Genomic DNA, 17,410 nt, shown 5'->3' on the forward strand with positions numbered 1-17,410 from the left:
AGTACCTGCCTTGTTAGTACCTGCCTTATTCAATTTCTGTAAGGTGCAGGCCTCAGAGTGTTCCTACATTTCCTGTATTTTCCTATATTTGCTGAAAAAATTCAATATTTCCAGTATTTTTACCAAACAATACTCAAAATTTGCTGTCACTGTCAACCTTTTGGCTGTTTTTTAGCTTGCCTGTACAAAGTACCGATAGGCTACATCAGGAGCTTATGGAAATGTAATACCCATGACATTTGCATCAAATTACAGTTTATTCAGTGTCATGGTAAATGTTAGTGGTGCTGTCTCATACATGTAAAGGATAATGACACGAAGGAGATAAATGTATTCCATCGATAATGCCATAGGTGTGTTAATTACTTAAAATGTTAAGAACCAATGTTAAGGTACATGTATATGTTAATGGTGGTGTCTGAAAAAGTGCTACATACATAGGCACATACTCATACAGGCATACCAGTTTTGTCCATACGGTACATGTAAACCACAATGACACTAATTACAGTTTGTAACTCGTGAAATGACTTAATTGGTTATGTGTATTCTATGTACAGCTATATTCTGATTTGTCATGTAGTGAGTTTTGCATACATGTAAATGCTCTGAAACTTCAAGACTTTGTCACCATTGTACCTTATTTTTTTACTTTTTTGTTTATTTGATTTTTAGTGCCGTACTCCAGAATTTTTTACTTATGTAACGTTATTTTTAAGAAAGTAATTATTGAGGGTAAAATAGGGTAGTGTGGTAGGGAAATTTTTTCTTTTATTCTGGCTAATGAAAAAGATAGAGATTTTAATGATGTTAACATTAGGAGAAAAGTAAAAGAAATTCTATCAAAAGACTAATAAATATTTTAGAGTAGGACAGTTTTTTTGACGAGTTGGAAGTCCTCGAGAGGTTGTAGGAAAGAAGCTTGGAAAAGGTAAACATTTGTGGAAGCGTTCAGAGTCTGCAGTTGTATGTAAATGGAAGGATAAGCGAGATGCCCTGTGTATCAGTAGCATGCATAGGGTGGAAATGACAGATGTCATGAATCACCGTGAGATCTTCAGATATTATCCAGGGATGTCCGTTGTTGATAGATCTGATCAGTTGCTGACATATTACTTAGCTATAAGAATTCCAGGTATATAAGTGAGCCTTCTCTCATTCAGGGAGCTGAAGTCACTGTTACTGTGTTTAGTTGGTAAATAATGTTGCCGAGGGACAGCAGTATCCTCAGAGAATATATTTGTTTTGGTTTTGTTCACATTTCACCACATAGTTTTTGTAGCCATGATTGGGCTATGAAGAAGCTGTGCGACTGTCACGGCATTAGTTTCAGACATCTTTTATAAGACATATTATTTTCTCTTACAGTTTAGATTTTTGTACACTCTTCAAAAAAAGAAACACAAAACCCAAATATCAGTGTAAATTTGATGTTATTCAAGGACGTGTAGATCAGCGGAAAACAAAGATACATGAATGAAATTTTGTGGAGCAATGCATTGCTATGTTGTCCATATTTCGTGAGAATAACAGTCATCACAGTCATTACTGCTGTCCACCAGGTGGTGTTGAAGTCAGTACCTCGTAAGACCACCTCCAGCTGCTACCACTGCCCGACACCTCCTGGGTACAGATCGAATCAGTCGTTGGATGTTTTGTTGTGGAATCCTTCTCCATTCCTCCTGCAGCATATGGAACAACTGTTGAAGATTCTGTGGTGGAATACGACGGCGACGCACCCGTCTATCGATCTGATCCCAAAGGTGTTCGGTTGGGTTTAGATCCGGGGATTTGGAGGGCCAGGGAAGGGTATTGATGTTGTTATTGGCCAGGTAGTCCATGGTGGCACATGCTGTGTGGGGCCTGGCGTTGTCCTGTTGGAAGAGCTGCCGTTGAAGGTCAACAAGGCGAAGGACGTGCGGGCGGAGAATCTGGTCGATGTATCGATTGGCCGTCAGATTGCCTTGGACAAGCACAAGCTCCGATCTGCGGGTGTATGAGATCGCTCCCCACACCATAACACTCCCTCCACCGAATCTGTCCACCTGTCTGATGCAGTGAGGAGCAAAACGTTCATGACGTCGTCTGTAGACACGGTCTCTACCATCACGTTGCCTGAGGAGATAACGGGATTCATCGCTAAACCATATGCACCTCCAGTTTGCCAGGTTCCATGGCAGCACCGTGGTACACCATCTCACTCGTCGACGTCGATGTAGTCGTGTCAAGGAGGGGGCAACTTTTGGATGTTTGGCACGTATTCCTACTTCTCGGAGACGGTTCCTGATTGTCTGATCGGACACTCTTCAGGCTCCAAACTGTTCTTGTGCTGTGTTCCGGGCGGTACGATGGGGGTCACGTAGGTGGGTTACCCGGATGTACTGATCTTGGGCAGGTGTGGTGACTCTAGGTCTTCCTGATCTTGGACGGTCATTTGTCAAATTTGTTTGACGAAATCGATCCCACAACCGAGTTATTGTGCTGGGATGAACGTTGAAGATCCTTGCCACCTCACTCTTTGATTCGCCAGCTTGCAATCGTCCAATTGCCTGATTTCGGTCGGCAGAGTTGAGACGTCCCATTTTCGTGTACAGAACTTGCAAAAGATATTGGATAAAATTGTGCGATTCGTTTGGGTCTTTTATAGTCACATGCTGTACTCATGTTTTGCACGTGACAAACAATCATTGTGCCTGAACTTCGTGCTGCACGACATCAACGCACATCATAACAATCCTAATTGATAAAACCGTTCAAAATCATTTTTGGTTGCGTTTGGTCAAGGATGATCTTCTGAAACATTCCAGTAACAATGTACAACCCTACAAAACTGTTTGAGTTAACCTGTGTACAAAATTGTAAGGATCATTTTTGAATTTCATTTTGCGTTTCTTTTTTTGAAGAGTGTGTATTGTATTCATCATAAACCTGTATAGTGCATAAATTATGCCTTTAATAAAGATCAAACACTCTAATAAAGCTTTTTGGCAAGTCATGACTTGCTACGAGTGAACTCGTACCTGCCAAAATTCTGGATATCCCTTCTTACGAGATAACCCGTACCTGCCAAAATTCTGGATATCCCTTCTTACAAGTTAACTCATACCTGCCAAAATTCTGGATATCCCTTCTTACGAGATAACCCTTACCTGCCAAAATTCTGGATATCCCTTCTTACGAGATAACCCCTACCTGCCAAAATTCTGGATATCCCTTCTTACGAGTTAACTCATACCTGCCAAAATTCTGAATATCCCTTCTTATGAGATAACCTGTACCTGCCAAAATTCTGGATATCCCTTCTTACGAGATAACTCGTACCTGCCAAAATTCTGGATATCCCTTCTTACGAGTTAACTTGTACCTGCCAAAATTCTGGATATCCCTTCTTACGAGTTAACTCGTACTTGCCAAAATTCTGGATGCATTAAGGGTTTATCAGAAAATTTGCAAATCTTTACTATTTTGTGCTGTCTTAGACAGCACACAAGCAGTCCATTCAAATAACCCTCAGAGCACATGGGATATACAGGACAGACTGTACACTAATTTAATATTTTTCAGTTCCATTTTATTAGCTTGTAAGACAAAGGCATTAAAACATGAAAAACTTTCCACATATAAAAATTCCAGACAGTTAAGACATAAAACAAGCCTTTTGTATTCCTCTAGGACACCCTACCAACATTTTGGAATTTTCTGGTAACAGCAGCGTCAAATCAACAATTAGCTTTCAGCTGTTCAGTGTTGTAAACTATGTGTATGATATTGTGAAATATAATGGATACATTAGGACTGTACTGTATGATTTATAGTCCATGCCATTGTTTTGGCATGTAATTAGGTCAGCCTTAATTACTGGTCCATTTATAAATTTGTGTGTATTCACTGTTTTTATACGCCTCAGCAGATCATATTATGTTATAGGGATTTTGTCCGTCTGCCCGTCCTTATTCGTGGCTGGGCTGTAACTCCAAGTGTTTTCTGCATACAGTTTTAATTTTTGGTGGATACATAGATACACAGATGACAATGTGTCGTGACTCATATTTGTCCATTTCTACTATTGTCATGGTAAACAGATTGCCATTTCCCTATGTATTCTACATAAATAGATATGATTTCGTGTGTGGGCTATAACCCCAACATTTTTCTGCATAGAGTTTTAGTTTTTGGTGGATGCGTACATACACAGATGACAATGTGTGGGGACTCACATTTTTTCATTTCTGCGGTTGTCATGGTTACCAGATTGCCATTTCCCTATGTATTCTACATAAATAGATATGATTTCGTGTCCAGGCTAGAACTCCAACAATTTTCCACAGAATTTTAATATTTGGATACATAGATACACAACCCACATTTGTCCATTTTCCCGGTTGTCATGGTAACCAGATACCTATCATCAACACCCGTGAAGATTCAAGGATTATACTCACCACAATGCTGCTGGTATTCTTTTATACATTTCAAACAGATGCATTTGTTGGGGTGTATGTTGTGTTCACCTGAACTCTTGTTTATTATGATTTTGAGCCTTTCATTCTTGTCTTGTGTTATAAAATATAAAATATTATCAAGAATATGTTGATTCTACGGCCTGGGCTATAAAGTAACATACACATGTAACAAGAGCCTTTGAGGAAAAGGTGCATGTCTGTCCTATATAAAAGAAGAATCATGAATGTAGTTATGCTTGCTTTGGCAGTACACATCACTAAGCTTTGGATCTTTGTCTCATTGGAATGATCTGAACTTATCAACCACCATGAGTTGTTAGGGGTTTTTAGCTAATGTATAATGGAGCAATGCAATGCTTATCACAGCTCTGGTTCAGAGGAACTGAAAAATATGCAAAGTGAAGCACTTGCGTCAACAATAGCACCAGTATGTCACTGTCGTTATCTGAACCAACATTAAAGGTGGAGAAAACATAAAAATGACATGAAAAAAACAAAAAAGTTCAGATGAAAGAGTGCGAAAAGTTATTCCTAAATGTGGTCTTCAATATTTTTTCTGATTTTTCCTTAAGGAGAAAAGGACGCTTGAAAATAATTTTTAAATGGCGAGTATTTGGGACCACCTTTTGGTATTGATAGTCTTTGTTTGATACCGTCATAAAGGCGGATATAACACAATTAAACATCAGTTTGGATCATATTTATATTTTTAATATGTTAATAAATATTATCATAATTTATGTTAAATGCATGTTTCGATAAAAACAACAAATTTACATTCAAGTAAATTTATTAGACAAGCATCACATCCTTATTTAGAACATTGTTATGCAACAACAATAAATACCAGAAGTTGGTCCCAAATACTCACCATACAAAAATATTTTCAAATACCCTTTTCTCTTGAAAAAAATCCCCAAAAATATTAAAGATCATATTTGCCAATAAGTTTTGACGCTCTTTCATTTCATTTTGGCATCATTTTTATGTTCTCTTCTACTTTAAGTGTATCTACAGCAATCTTTTTAGCAGAGAAAAATATAACAATGACATATGCATGTTTTCCCTGCAAGGTTGTGCGTACAGCAGCCCTCACTCACTGGGGAACCTGTCTGGACATTTGCCCTACTGGCTCCCTCATGGCACTTGGGTCTAAAGGTAAGCTATACATTATAAAGTCAAGTGCTGTACATATAATGCTGCACAGTCAGTAACAATCACCACCTGTGGCTGACCTAAACTGTAGCAGGTGACTAATGTTCACAATGGTTTCATTGTTTGGCAAGAAGCATTCATTTTATGAAATCCCAGTTTTAACATTTAGAGTTGGACAAATTTTTCTGAATATGAAACCACATGTGTATACCTTAATAAATTTGTATCAAACACGTCATGCATATAAAACTATATATATTCCACAAATTTTTTTTCTGTGAGCATGAATGTGTCCTGGGGAGAGGTGATGAGTGTTTCTTTGGAGAGGTATACCAGGAGTGGCTTTCTAGTGCTTGTACTAACAGAGAACAGAGAGAAATACTCCATTAGCTCAGATGGTAGAGAGATGAAGTTCGGAAGAGATCCGATTTCCAATCCTGGTGAAGAAAACAACCAGCTTTTAAATGGAATTTTCACATTATTGTCTCTCAAACACCCATTGCGCATTAGTTGAACCTTTGTTAATGTAAACATGTGGTTTATATATATATTGCGCAGCTGAACCAGGTGGATATGCATGATGAATGAAAACAGTGAAACTACTGTGTAATGTATAAATCAAGAACATATTTTCCGATACTGTTTTTAATAATTAAATGATGTTATGAACGCAAGTCAATGCCTTCACTATATATTCATGACGTTAACACTGAAGTGAGTGTTATTGATGTGATTCTTGTGACAAAGGCTTTCAATCTACTCTTAAAGTTCTACAACATTTGTAACTTTAAGAATCTCTGGTTCAAGTGTCAAATTATTTTATCTGTTACTGAAATGTATTCTCAAGTTGACACATTTGATACCATGAGAACTGAAGTGTCTCCTGGCTATTTTAGTCCAGGTTTTATTGTTGACCTCTCAGTAGAATATACTTGCTTCCTGACAGCTTGATTTAAATAATCATTACTAAAAATTGAACCACTTGAGATAAGCGTTTTCCTCAACAGTGTTTTTATGTATTTTTGATGTGTTTGATGTTAACAGAGCGGCTGGTGAAGCTTATGGATTATTACGAGGGCAGTTTCCAGGACTTCACTGGGATGAATGACTCTATGCAGGTGGTGAAGTTTTCCCCTGATGGCAGACTACTCTTCACAGCCGCACACTCGGAGATCTTTGTCTGGGAGGTTCTTGTCTAAGATGTCTCTACTGTCGTGTCTCAACAAAAGACCTGTCTAGGAGGTTCCCCTGTAGGATGTCTACCATTATGTCAATCAAAATCTGTCTAGGAGGTTCTCCAGTAGGATGTCTCTACCGTCATGTCTCAAGAAAAGACCTGTCTAGGAGGTTCTCCTGTAGGATGTCTCTACTGTGATGTCTCAACAAAAGACCTGTCAAGGAGGTTCTCCTGTAGGGGGTCTCTACCTCGATTCTTCAACCTTTTCACACATGAAAGAACAGCTTCAGTGCAATTTATGCACCTTCTGATGTTGATCTTTGAGTCAGAACTACATTAGTGGGATTGGCCAGTTTCAGGGCTTCACAAAAAGTGTAATTTTATCAGTCTACACGGAATAATGCCTTCAGAATATGCTTGCATAAACATGCAAACATGCATAAAGGTTGAAGAATTACAGTACCGTCATGTCTCAACAAAAAGACCTGTCTGAGGCAGATCTCTTGCTGGATGGGAAATTCTAAGTTGAGAAGGAGGATTTTGCAAGAACTTTATCCCGGATGTCTCTACTCTAATGTCTCAACATTAACAGACAGGGAGTACGATATAGACAAAAGTGATTGTAAACATCTTGTATAACTTTGAGTACAGATCCTACTTATAGAAGGTGTGTTGAAATAGATGTTTCTTATTAAAGTTTGACAATACAGAAGGTCAAGAAAACAACCTTACTGTCAGAATACCACTTCCTTGTACATGACATTTAACCTGCAAAATTCATCCGTCCATATAAGTATATCCAGCAGACTTCTTTTTCTCGTGGAGAGCCTATAACTAAAAAAGATATTACATGTTGTGTGCAGGTTCATTATCACAAGCTATTTTTATTGTAGTAATGTTCCACAAACAATAAAATACCATATTCTATATTTATCTAGTTAGACCTACATGCATAGTGATACATGTACCAAACTTTTTGTGCCAGTAAAAATGTTTATGTATTCATTAAATAGTTTAATCGAATTCTCAAAGGCACAAATGTATTTTTTAACAGTGTAATACATTTTTCACAAACTGTGTGACATTCTACTGCTGTATGCAAAAGTTCATAGTTTTAAATGATCATTGAAAATTTCTGATGGTTATTGTTGTCCTTGATTTAGTGTGACACATGGCTGCTTAACCACTGCTTAGTTAGTAGCGGATCCAGTACTTTCATAAGTGGATTCGGAAGATCAGTAACAGTCTATGATATTGTCTTCATTTTGGTCATCACTTAGAGAATTAAGAATGTCCTCTAACAAAGACATGGGATTTCTCATATACTCATCAGAACTTTGAGAAATAACTGAGAGCTTCTTATGTAGGTCATGATCATTCAACATAGAAATAAAAGTTTCAACTGATGGCGCACAGACATAAGTGTTTGTACCATTTCCTCCGGTTTCTGCCACAACTGTGATGTCCTGATCACACTTAGGTTTCTTTGTACTCTCAATTATGGCCTGATTGAGTGAAGCTGTGAAAGTGTGTTTCATGGCAATCAGGATCTGACAGGCCTTTTCACCAACGCTCTGGTCACAATCCTGAAGCGCTGACAGAAGTACAGTTAACACACCTGTTTTCTGGAATTTCTCTAGTAACTGGACGACACATGCTTCATCTGGAGATTTACGCTTCTGACCGGTCTGAATGCCTCCTAAACCTGCTGCATAATTTGGCAGATGTCCATCAGCCTCCGTGTTGTGCAGCATACCCTTCATTTCTTGCTCCACAAATTTCTCCCAGAAATTCAAAGCTTTGACCTGCACATCCCAGTCAAAGTCCTTAGTGACAGCCAGCTGCAATGTGGTCAGTATGACCCCGTGGTTGACCGGTGACACATGACTGAATAACACAGATAGGAGGTCAACACCAGCTCTGCGGGGGAAGGCCTCAGAGTCATTCCTCACAATGTCCACCACCCTCCTCACAAGCTCGGTCTGGGGAAAGAAATATATACAAAATGTACACTATTTTTTTTATTTTCCATCAGAATGTAACGATCATGAATTATATACTCCCATTAATACTTCAGCAGGATGTACATTTATCTACTTGTCACAGAGAGAATTCAAGGTACAACCCATAAGCACTCAGATTCACTTTGACAGAAGTGAGCTAAACAAAATGATTTAATGAGTTATCTTTTGCCATTGACTACCTCCTCAGAAGTTCATTGTGAAAAGTAAATGTTTCAGCGAACTGACACCGTAAGCTCTATCACGTGACCACAAACGCACCCTAAACTTCAGAACTCTCCAAAATGAACGTAACCTCTTTGGCCACAAGCTGTACGTGTTTAAAAAGACCACCTTTTCAGAAACCCATAATGTTACATCCTGCAATCGCAGATCTTTCACAAAGTCTTGCTACTCACTGTAGGAATGTGCTGCTGTAAACCCTGCCAGAGAGAGCGTGACTCTACCATGGGGCTGACAGACTTCAGTGCGGAGGCTCGGACATAGCTCTCCTGGTCCCTCACACACTGCCACAGGCTGATGTGTAACCTGTTGGACAGGATCCATTGCTCCATACCACACCCTCCTACAGCAGATACAGATTATTTATGCATTTGTTTGATCGGGGTTTTAAGCTGTACTCAAGAGTATTTCACTACTACGACAGTGACCAGTATTATGGTGGGATACAGATAAACACCAACATACACGACGATTGAACGACAAATAAACCATAGTAGCTCCGGACAGTCATTTTGATGATCTTAATATTTCAACTTTTATTAGGTCATCAAACACAAAAAAAAATCAAATTGTGGAGGTTATCGTGATGAGTTTCTCTGCTTACTTATTATGTTTATAATTATTTAATTATTCCTAGTTACATTCTGATCAGATGTGCAAGATCTACCTTCTGAGTTCATCAATCCAGTTAGGAACTCCACAGCTGTGTCTCTAATCTCCCATTGTAAGTCACACATCTTCTTCTCCACACAAAATGACAAGCTGTCCAACACGCTATCCATGGTTACATTTGTGGAATCACAGCCACTGTTAGCGCAAGAACTGCCATCAGAGTTATCCCCCTTCGTGTGACTGGCAAAATTGTGCCCTTTTGTGTCAGCAGGAGCTTTCACATCTGGTTCGTGCCCACAATACAGGTTAAGTAAAGAAGTCCAGGTCCTGAAAAGCACCATAAGTATCTGCAAATAGAAAATAAGACAAATGGTAATCTACATGTACTTATTACATTCTCACATTCAAGCATAAATGTAACTTTTCATGTATATATAATTGTTGAAAGATGCAACTTTCAATCAAGTTATTTATTTATTTATTTGATTGGTGTTTTACGCCGTACCCAAGAATATATCACTTATACGACGGCGGCCAGCATTTTCATGTATATATAATTGCTGAAAGATGCAACTTTCAATCAAGTTATTTATTTATTTATTTGATTGGTGTTTTACGCCGTACTCAAGAATATATCACTTATACGACGGCGGCCAGCATTATGGTGGGTGGAAACCGGGCACAGCCCGTTTCAATCAAGTGATTTCTTCCTTAATACTACAGTACTAGGTTTAGACATTGTTTTTCACATAATTTTTTGTCACATCATGAAGAGGTTTCCCATTCCAATATGCTGCACAAGAATGTTTCATCCACGTAATATTCCGAAGACACAGAACAACATTCACTGTGATCATTTCCATAAAAGCTGAGTGCCAATGAAAGAAATCACAAATGCATATAAAATTTTTCCTAGAAATCATCTAGGCTCACTCACCTGAACAGGTGTCTGGGAATCTTCTGTGACTTCTAGAAGACATTTGCTAATCTGTGTTACCAAATTTAAGTCAAATATTCCACTAGCTCTTCTTCTATCTGTAATACAAGGAAAGAGCAATATTTCTGTGTACATCAAGTATGACAAACTGAATACTTCAGACATTGATGTCATATTATGGTGTTTCACTCAGTGACAGTATGCTGACACTTATGCTTTATATTCCATTATGCTCTGTGAAAGCAATTCCCAGATTACCAAACCTTGAGGAGCCGACCTGGCTGAACTAGAGTAGTCAACATCATTTATAATACAGACAAGACTTCATAAAGAACTGTTGTAGAGTAGGAAATATTTATTATACTTACCTATGAAATGCTTGATAGTTTCCAAGGCAATCCTCTGTAAGACAGTATTCTGCTGAAGCTGTTTTACCACTAAAGCATGACTGGACAAACACCTGTTTAAAGTATTGTGTAATATCTTCACAATATCACAGATGACTGCAGACATAGCCTGGGGACAGGAATACATAGAATGCCAGCTGTTAGCTGTATCTGCCGTTTTTATCACATGTCTCTACTATAACATACACTGTCATGCACATGCTGTTGACCATCACTTTTGTCAGTTTGTGACAAAATTAAGAACTGCTAAAAAACTTCAACTATAATTTAGTTCATGCTGTAGTCTAATTATGCATTTCGGGGCCTTTGAGTTGGCTCAAAAGGTTAGTGTTAGTTCACTGTAACTGACCAGTGAGACCAGATTGCACTGATTCCGTTTGCTTAAGTTACGATATTTGTCAGGCACCTGGCATAGGGCAATGGTTTAGTTCAGTTTCCTTCACCCATGAACCCAACAGCTGACACATGAAGGAAAAATTATTAACTACAACATTAAACACCAATGACATTAAAAAATAGTTATTATACCTAGATACACAATTATACATTATACCTTATACATAAAAATGTTACTACAGAATCATTCAGGCATGGAATTCACAACAGAAATCCTCAGTTAAGGGTTATACTGATGAAGAGCAAAGCAAGGGAGACTTATTTTGATGAGTCTCAAAATGGACCTCACCTATACCATGTAAGATACAGAAATATCAGGCAAACAAGGGGGATCCCACGTGGTACATCAACTGAGGCTTAAAAATATTACCTTTCGATAAGAAGATTTTACTTTCAAAATTTGCCAATATTTGCAGAAAATAAAGCATACAGGAAGGCTGAAGATAATATCATGTATAGTGAAGAGAACTAGGTAAGCTCGACACTCATAGGTAGTATGAGTGCTGCAGACTGGTATGTTCAATGAACAAAAATGTCTGTTTTAAGCCCTCAAGTATACCAATGTGTAGTAATGAAATTACACAAATGTCATACCATAATGGGTGGTTTGCTTACCTTGTCATCAACCTGAGCAGCACATGTAATGGCAGCGGAGAGGGCCTGTGTGAAGGATCTCCTTCCCTGCATGTGAGACAGGACTACCTGACCATGAGGGAAGTTAGACAATTGTGTACACATCACACCCTGGATAGGCAGAAGAGACAACTCTTGTAACCATTCCCTGTTACCTGGTGAAAACCTACACAAGAAATCCGATACGGAGTTAAAATAGAGTGACATATATAGAGATATACATGGCAATAACTCTTTGATTTGTTTATTTGTTGGTGTTTTATGCTGTACTCAAGAATATTTCCAGCATTATTAGTGGGAGGAAAAGAAAAACACGGCCATCAACAGGTTGCTGAAAGACCTGCCCATGTGCGACCCGAGAAGAAGTCAGCATGAGATGGACTTGAACTCAAGAGTGAATCACACTGGTGAGAGGTTCCTCTGTTATTTTGTGCTGTGCTTCAAATAAGCTCAAAACTGAATAATTAAAGATATAATAACTTTGTGTACATGTGGCTTAAATCAGAACAGACATTTCTTACAGAAAGACATTTTCAAGATGACAACTTAAACATTTGACATTCAATGTACATGATGAATAACTTTAGATTCTATTCTGATTTATATTAAATCCAAAGCCAATAACAGAAATGGCTGGATCTTGTTGACAGTTTGGATACCTGAAACAAAATGTTTGTGCCATGGTTAGCGCTGTGTCTACTCGTTTCTCATCCAGTAGCCTGTGTACAATAGAGATTATGGTCTTCTCCAAGTCATCAGCAACTGGTCCCTCAGTGTTGCTATACCTGTACCAATACAGATATATGCAATGTTTGATGCAGGTAGTTTCTAAAGCAGGTATATAGTCGCACAAACTTCTAAGATTCAAGAAATGCTTTCCTTGTAGTAATGTGAAGCAACTTGAACTTCACACTGGGTGACTGGGATGTATACACTGTAATTCTTCAAATTCATCCAACTCTTCAACCATACAAAGCTAAGAAAGCTCTTGAAATTGTATTGGAATGGTTTGGCGCACTTTACAGGGCATGACAACCCCATTCATAATAATGAATAAATACTTACAAAAATTGCATTAATCAATGTGTTCTGATAATGGTGTGACAAAATCATCAGGTTATCAACATTAAAATACATGGAAACAACCAATCCCTTTCATGATATGCATATAGGCACCATGCAGCAGTCACCAAAAAAACACAGTTTTTTATAATTTGTACAGTAATACACATGAATTCTTTAAATGGACCATCCTTGTGGACACACTTACCACTGCTGGACAATATCTACAATAACCATGGCACTGGATGGCTTGTGTAACAGACACTTCATCAAGACATCAAACTTTTCTCTCTCCAAATGAAAACCATCTTCCGTTCTCTCGTAGATCTGTTTTAAGACTTCTAAAGCCGACAGACAACCTTGGTCTGGCGAGACACTAGACTCATCCCCAAGTGAAGCTATCATTATAGAATCTTTTACTGGAGCTTCAATCATGGTCCAAAGCTCCTGATGTATTTGCTTCAGTACTGTATTTGATTCTGAGACAGTTTCTTCTGATAACGCTAAGTTCTTTGCTCTGCCCCACAGCTCTGTGATAAATTCCTGTGCAGATGAAATTACGAACAGGCTCTTTCCAGATTTCAAGACATCAAATGCAATGTGGCAAAAATCTGCAAACACATGACATAACCATTAATTGACGTAATAGTTATAACTCAGTGACAATGGTTTTCAGCAAATTATGATAGTGCAGAAACGTCTAAGTCTCAAATTGTGCTTTCCTTCTAGCAATGTGAAGAAACTTGAATTTATATTGGGTAACTAGGACACATATGCTGTAATTCTGCAACTTTCAAATTCTTCACAAGTATTCTAGGAGAATTATTATGTGTTGACTGATAAAATTGTTCTTTCTGTGAAATCCAGAAATTGGCCAACCCAACCAGTATTGTCTCCAAAATCAAATGAAAAAGGTGCATAAATCACAATGAAAGTAGCTCTTTCAAAAGTAAAAAGAATGAAGAATTAGAGTGAGCAACAAAGTATCGCAAAGTCAATAATCAACATATTTATTTACTCACCGCTAGCTGTCTGAAGGAACCAGGTTAAACCTAATTTGTGGCTTAACAAGCCTCTTAGACAAACAAACACAGCACTTAGAACAGAAAGGTCTTGACACATCAGTTTGCTGCTCAGTCCTCCATAAAACCTGGTCACGAGTCCTGAACTTAGGAAGTGTTTAAAAGCCTCCTCATCTTCCCCGATAATCCCAAACAAGCGGACTGCAAATACCTTTACACTTTCATCCACTCCTTCTTGTGTCACATCTACATCATCAAGAAAGCGCTGGAATATGTCCATGTCTGAGAGGCAGCCATCATTACCTGAAACACATAATTATAACTTACATAATACAAAAGCCACAACTTACACCATGACTATATCCTACAGTTTGTAAATGTACAGATTTGCAAGAAATGCAAAAGTCTTTGTATGTCATTGCTGCACTTAAAAGGTTTTGGTACACGGATTAACAGAAGCTAATTAATATTGTAGATAAATCCTAAATCATTTCAGTAATGTCCAGTAAAAAATATGTGTACTGTGGTATTAGCACTATACAATAAGAAGGTAAAGGGCTAGCAGCAGAAATCTGTGAAAACTGCCAGAACCAGTAGCTGGTTTACCAAGAGCTTTGATAGGCTCTACAAAGGCTATTTTAATATTCTTTATTTATTAGTCAATTTAACTGAACTACTGTACCAGCCAGTTAACACAACCGTCATTTGAGGCAAAGTGAACTTAGTTGGGCGACTGAGCTAACACTTTGACCTAGCTCTGTAAGACTGTGATTACATATACTATCACAGCCCTGTCTTGTTCCATTAGCTTACTTGGAACACCTCTGTACTTCCCTTGCTGGCTTCAGTACACTACTGCTGGGCATCAAATAATTTGTCTGTCTGTAGTCACAGTCATCTCAGCTATTAATTCCAGGTAGGTGTTCCCATGTGTCATCACTAGTAAATCCACAAAAGCATGAAACTATAGTGGAAACTGGATAAATTCCAACTCCAATTGCCATGTTTGAATGCATACTCCTCACAGCCCATACACACTGGCCCTGACAGCACAGTTGGTAGAGCGTCCGTTTCGGAAGTGGTTGATCCAGTGTCAATCCTGGGTAGAGTCATACCTAAGACCTTAGAAGAGGAAGTCGTAACTTCCTCACTTGGCGTCCAGCATGAAGGGGATAGTGCAACGACTCGTTGACCATATCAGTATAATGGCTCGGGCGGGGCGGCTTACTTACCTTCGTTAAGGCATCTCAGTGAAGCAGCACTAGATAAAAGAGCAGTGGAAATCCGTCCTGCAACAAGGAGGCACATTACATGCACTCTAGGAAATTCCTTAGAATGACTGAAAAATTGTTAAGTTCGACGTTAATTCTCAAGCACTCACTCACTCAGCCCATAAAAGCTACTGACACTTCTAGCATAAGTTATACTTGTGTATTCTTTTCTTCAATTTTGTTTATTTGAGAAATGTTTTTAGTGATCAGTGTTGATTATTGTTCACTCTTGGTCATTACTGGTGAGACTGATCCTAAACAATTAGCCAGAATGCATGCCAAGGTCTAACTTGTCTAATAATGGCAGTGGTAACTGTATACATGATTGCCCTCACTGTGAGGAGTATGCATTCAAACATGGCAGTTGGGGTTGGAATTTATCCAGTTTCCACTATAGTTTCTTGCTAATGTGGGTTTACTAGTGATGACACATGGGAACACCTACCTGGAGCTGATAACTGAAACGACTATGACTACGGACAGGCAAATTATTTGGTGCCCTGCAATAGTATACTAAAGCCAGCAAGGGAAGTACAGAGGTGTTCAGGGTTGGCTTATGGAACAAGACAGGGCTGTGATAGTACGTATACGTCCTACAGCCCCACAGAGCTAACTTTGAGCGTGCCCTTAAATTTGTCCACTTGAAAGTGGACAGTAAATCTAAATGCCTGAGCACTATTTTGCATTGACTAGAACAGAGAATATCCCGGCTGGTCTAATCCAGAGACGTTTAAATGTAAAAGGTTTCATTTGCCGCAAGAATAATATTTTAGTCTGCTAGGTTGTGCTAGATGTTGTTTGTTGCTGTTGTCTTACTTTTCGTTTCAGGTGTGTTCTTACGGAGATTTCGTATGTTGTCTAACAGTTTCTGTAGACATGTGTCATCCAGGCGTAGAGACTTCTGATGAGACAGGTGAGATAACACCTTCTCAAGTTTGTCCAGGTATGCTTTCTCCATCCTCAACCTGTCGCTACAAAACCTTCACATGTGAAATGTTACCCGCCGATATAAACATAGAAGAATCATGTCAAGGGAGGTAATCCGCGGGTATTCAACTTGGAATTGTTTTGGTCTTGTGGGACGGGGGTCAAGAGATGATTAGAGGGAGACTAGCAACTTTTTTTTATTACATGGCAAAAATCAGAATCCTGAAGGAAATCTGGTTGCGACAAATTTGATTTAATTTGTTATAAATCAAAAGTTATAACATCACTCTAGACTCCCAACGGGACATGATCGCTCAACGTTTCCGGCGAGCACAATTCGGTACCAAGCTGTGTAAAAACACATCATTCTCTGCTGTTACTCTGTAATATTTGTGAACTACGCCTTTGCTTCATGGGCAGAAATATACAGAATCCGTGACGTATTGCTCCATATTACATTTACATTTATGAAATGATTAATCCTTATCGTATATAATAAGCACAGTTAAATAGAACTATTAGTAGGTAGAAATAGTGACCTAACATGGTCGTCACTTTGACTGATGTCACAGTTATATTTGTAACCTGTTATTTTTTGAGTGTAAAGTGATACAGTAAGATGGCGCAGACCAGTCTGAAGAGCCTATTTAAACATAAGACAACAATTAAACGATATATATTAACCTTAGTTATTTCAGAAAACGGGGTTGAGACAAACCTACACGTCCACCTTCTTTTTTTCTAATGTGCTTGTTATGTCTACAAAATTAATTTTTAATCTAGAATTCTTAAAAGACCATTGGAGGCGCCATGTTAGAGAAAACGGAAACACTATACATGTATTGTGTCACGTCACTCGTATATATTATACCGGCCCCGCGTGTATGGCTACAGGCAAATAAATGGGCTCGGTGACGTCAGCGGAAATAGAAGCCTTGAATTTAATTATTGGGTTATAGATATAACTCGCGCCTATTTGGTTAAAATTGATAACATGGCGGCGCTTTCAATTTTCTTAATGTGCGCTATTTTATTTGCCATTCTGTGAAATGCGATATCTCGGTTATGGGTATGCAACATCACAAATGTAAAAAGTTATGCTTTT

At 38.5% G+C, this 17,410-nt stretch overlaps 2 protein-coding genes across 4 annotated transcripts in view; one reads left to right on the top strand and one right to left on the bottom strand.

The window, feature by feature from the left end:
* LOC135461290 (WD repeat-containing protein 90-like) overlaps window positions 1-7,041 on the top strand; it is a 74,647-nt gene extending 67,606 nt beyond the window's left edge. For 2 of the 3 annotated variants that reach the window (XM_064738305.1, XM_064738306.1), the window contains exons 42-43: window positions 5,537-5,621; window positions 6,663-6,829. In XM_064738305.1, the coding sequence (XP_064594375.1) occupies window positions 5,537-5,621; window positions 6,663-6,817 (240 nt within the window). In that variant the 3' untranslated portion in view covers window positions 6,818-6,829. Of the gene's footprint in view, window positions 1-5,536; window positions 5,622-6,662; window positions 6,861-6,910 lie in introns of those variants that run through there. The other variant, XM_064738304.1, reaches the window with a different exon arrangement.
* Window positions 7,042-8,017: 976 nt separating this feature from the next.
* LOC135461291 (BRCA1-associated ATM activator 1-like) lies at window positions 8,018-16,365 on the bottom strand. The gene is made up of 10 exons (XM_064738308.1): window positions 16,195-16,365; window positions 14,108-14,410; window positions 13,294-13,696; window positions 12,683-12,808; window positions 12,006-12,189; window positions 10,956-11,103; window positions 10,588-10,685; window positions 9,706-9,997; window positions 9,215-9,381; window positions 8,018-8,777 (listed from the first exon to the last, which is right to left on the bottom strand). The coding sequence occupies exons 1-10, from the start codon at window positions 16,334-16,336 to the stop codon at window positions 8,031-8,033; spliced, it is 2,610 nt and encodes an 869-aa protein (XP_064594378.1). The 5' UTR covers window positions 16,337-16,365; the 3' UTR covers window positions 8,018-8,030.
* Window positions 16,366-17,410: the final 1,045 nt, after the last annotated feature.

Source organism: Liolophura sinensis, chromosome 1, assembly GCF_032854445.1.
Source record: "Liolophura sinensis isolate JHLJ2023 chromosome 1, CUHK_Ljap_v2, whole genome shotgun sequence".
Classification (NCBI taxonomy): domain Eukaryota; kingdom Metazoa; phylum Mollusca; class Polyplacophora; order Chitonida; family Chitonidae; genus Liolophura; species Liolophura sinensis.

Coding starts and splice junctions, on each gene's coding strand:
- LOC135461291 (XM_064738308.1), bottom strand. CDS start 16,336: ATGGAGAAAGCATACCTGGACAAACTTGAGAAGGTGTTATCTCACCTG. Junction 14,411..16,194: donor GAACACACCTGAAACGAAAA/GTAAGACAACAG, acceptor TATGTGTTTCAG/GTAATGATGGCTGCCTCTCA. Junction 9,382..9,705: donor TGGATTGATGAACTCAGAAG/GTAGATCTTGCA, acceptor TATCTGCTGTAG/GAGGGTGTGGTATGGAGCAA.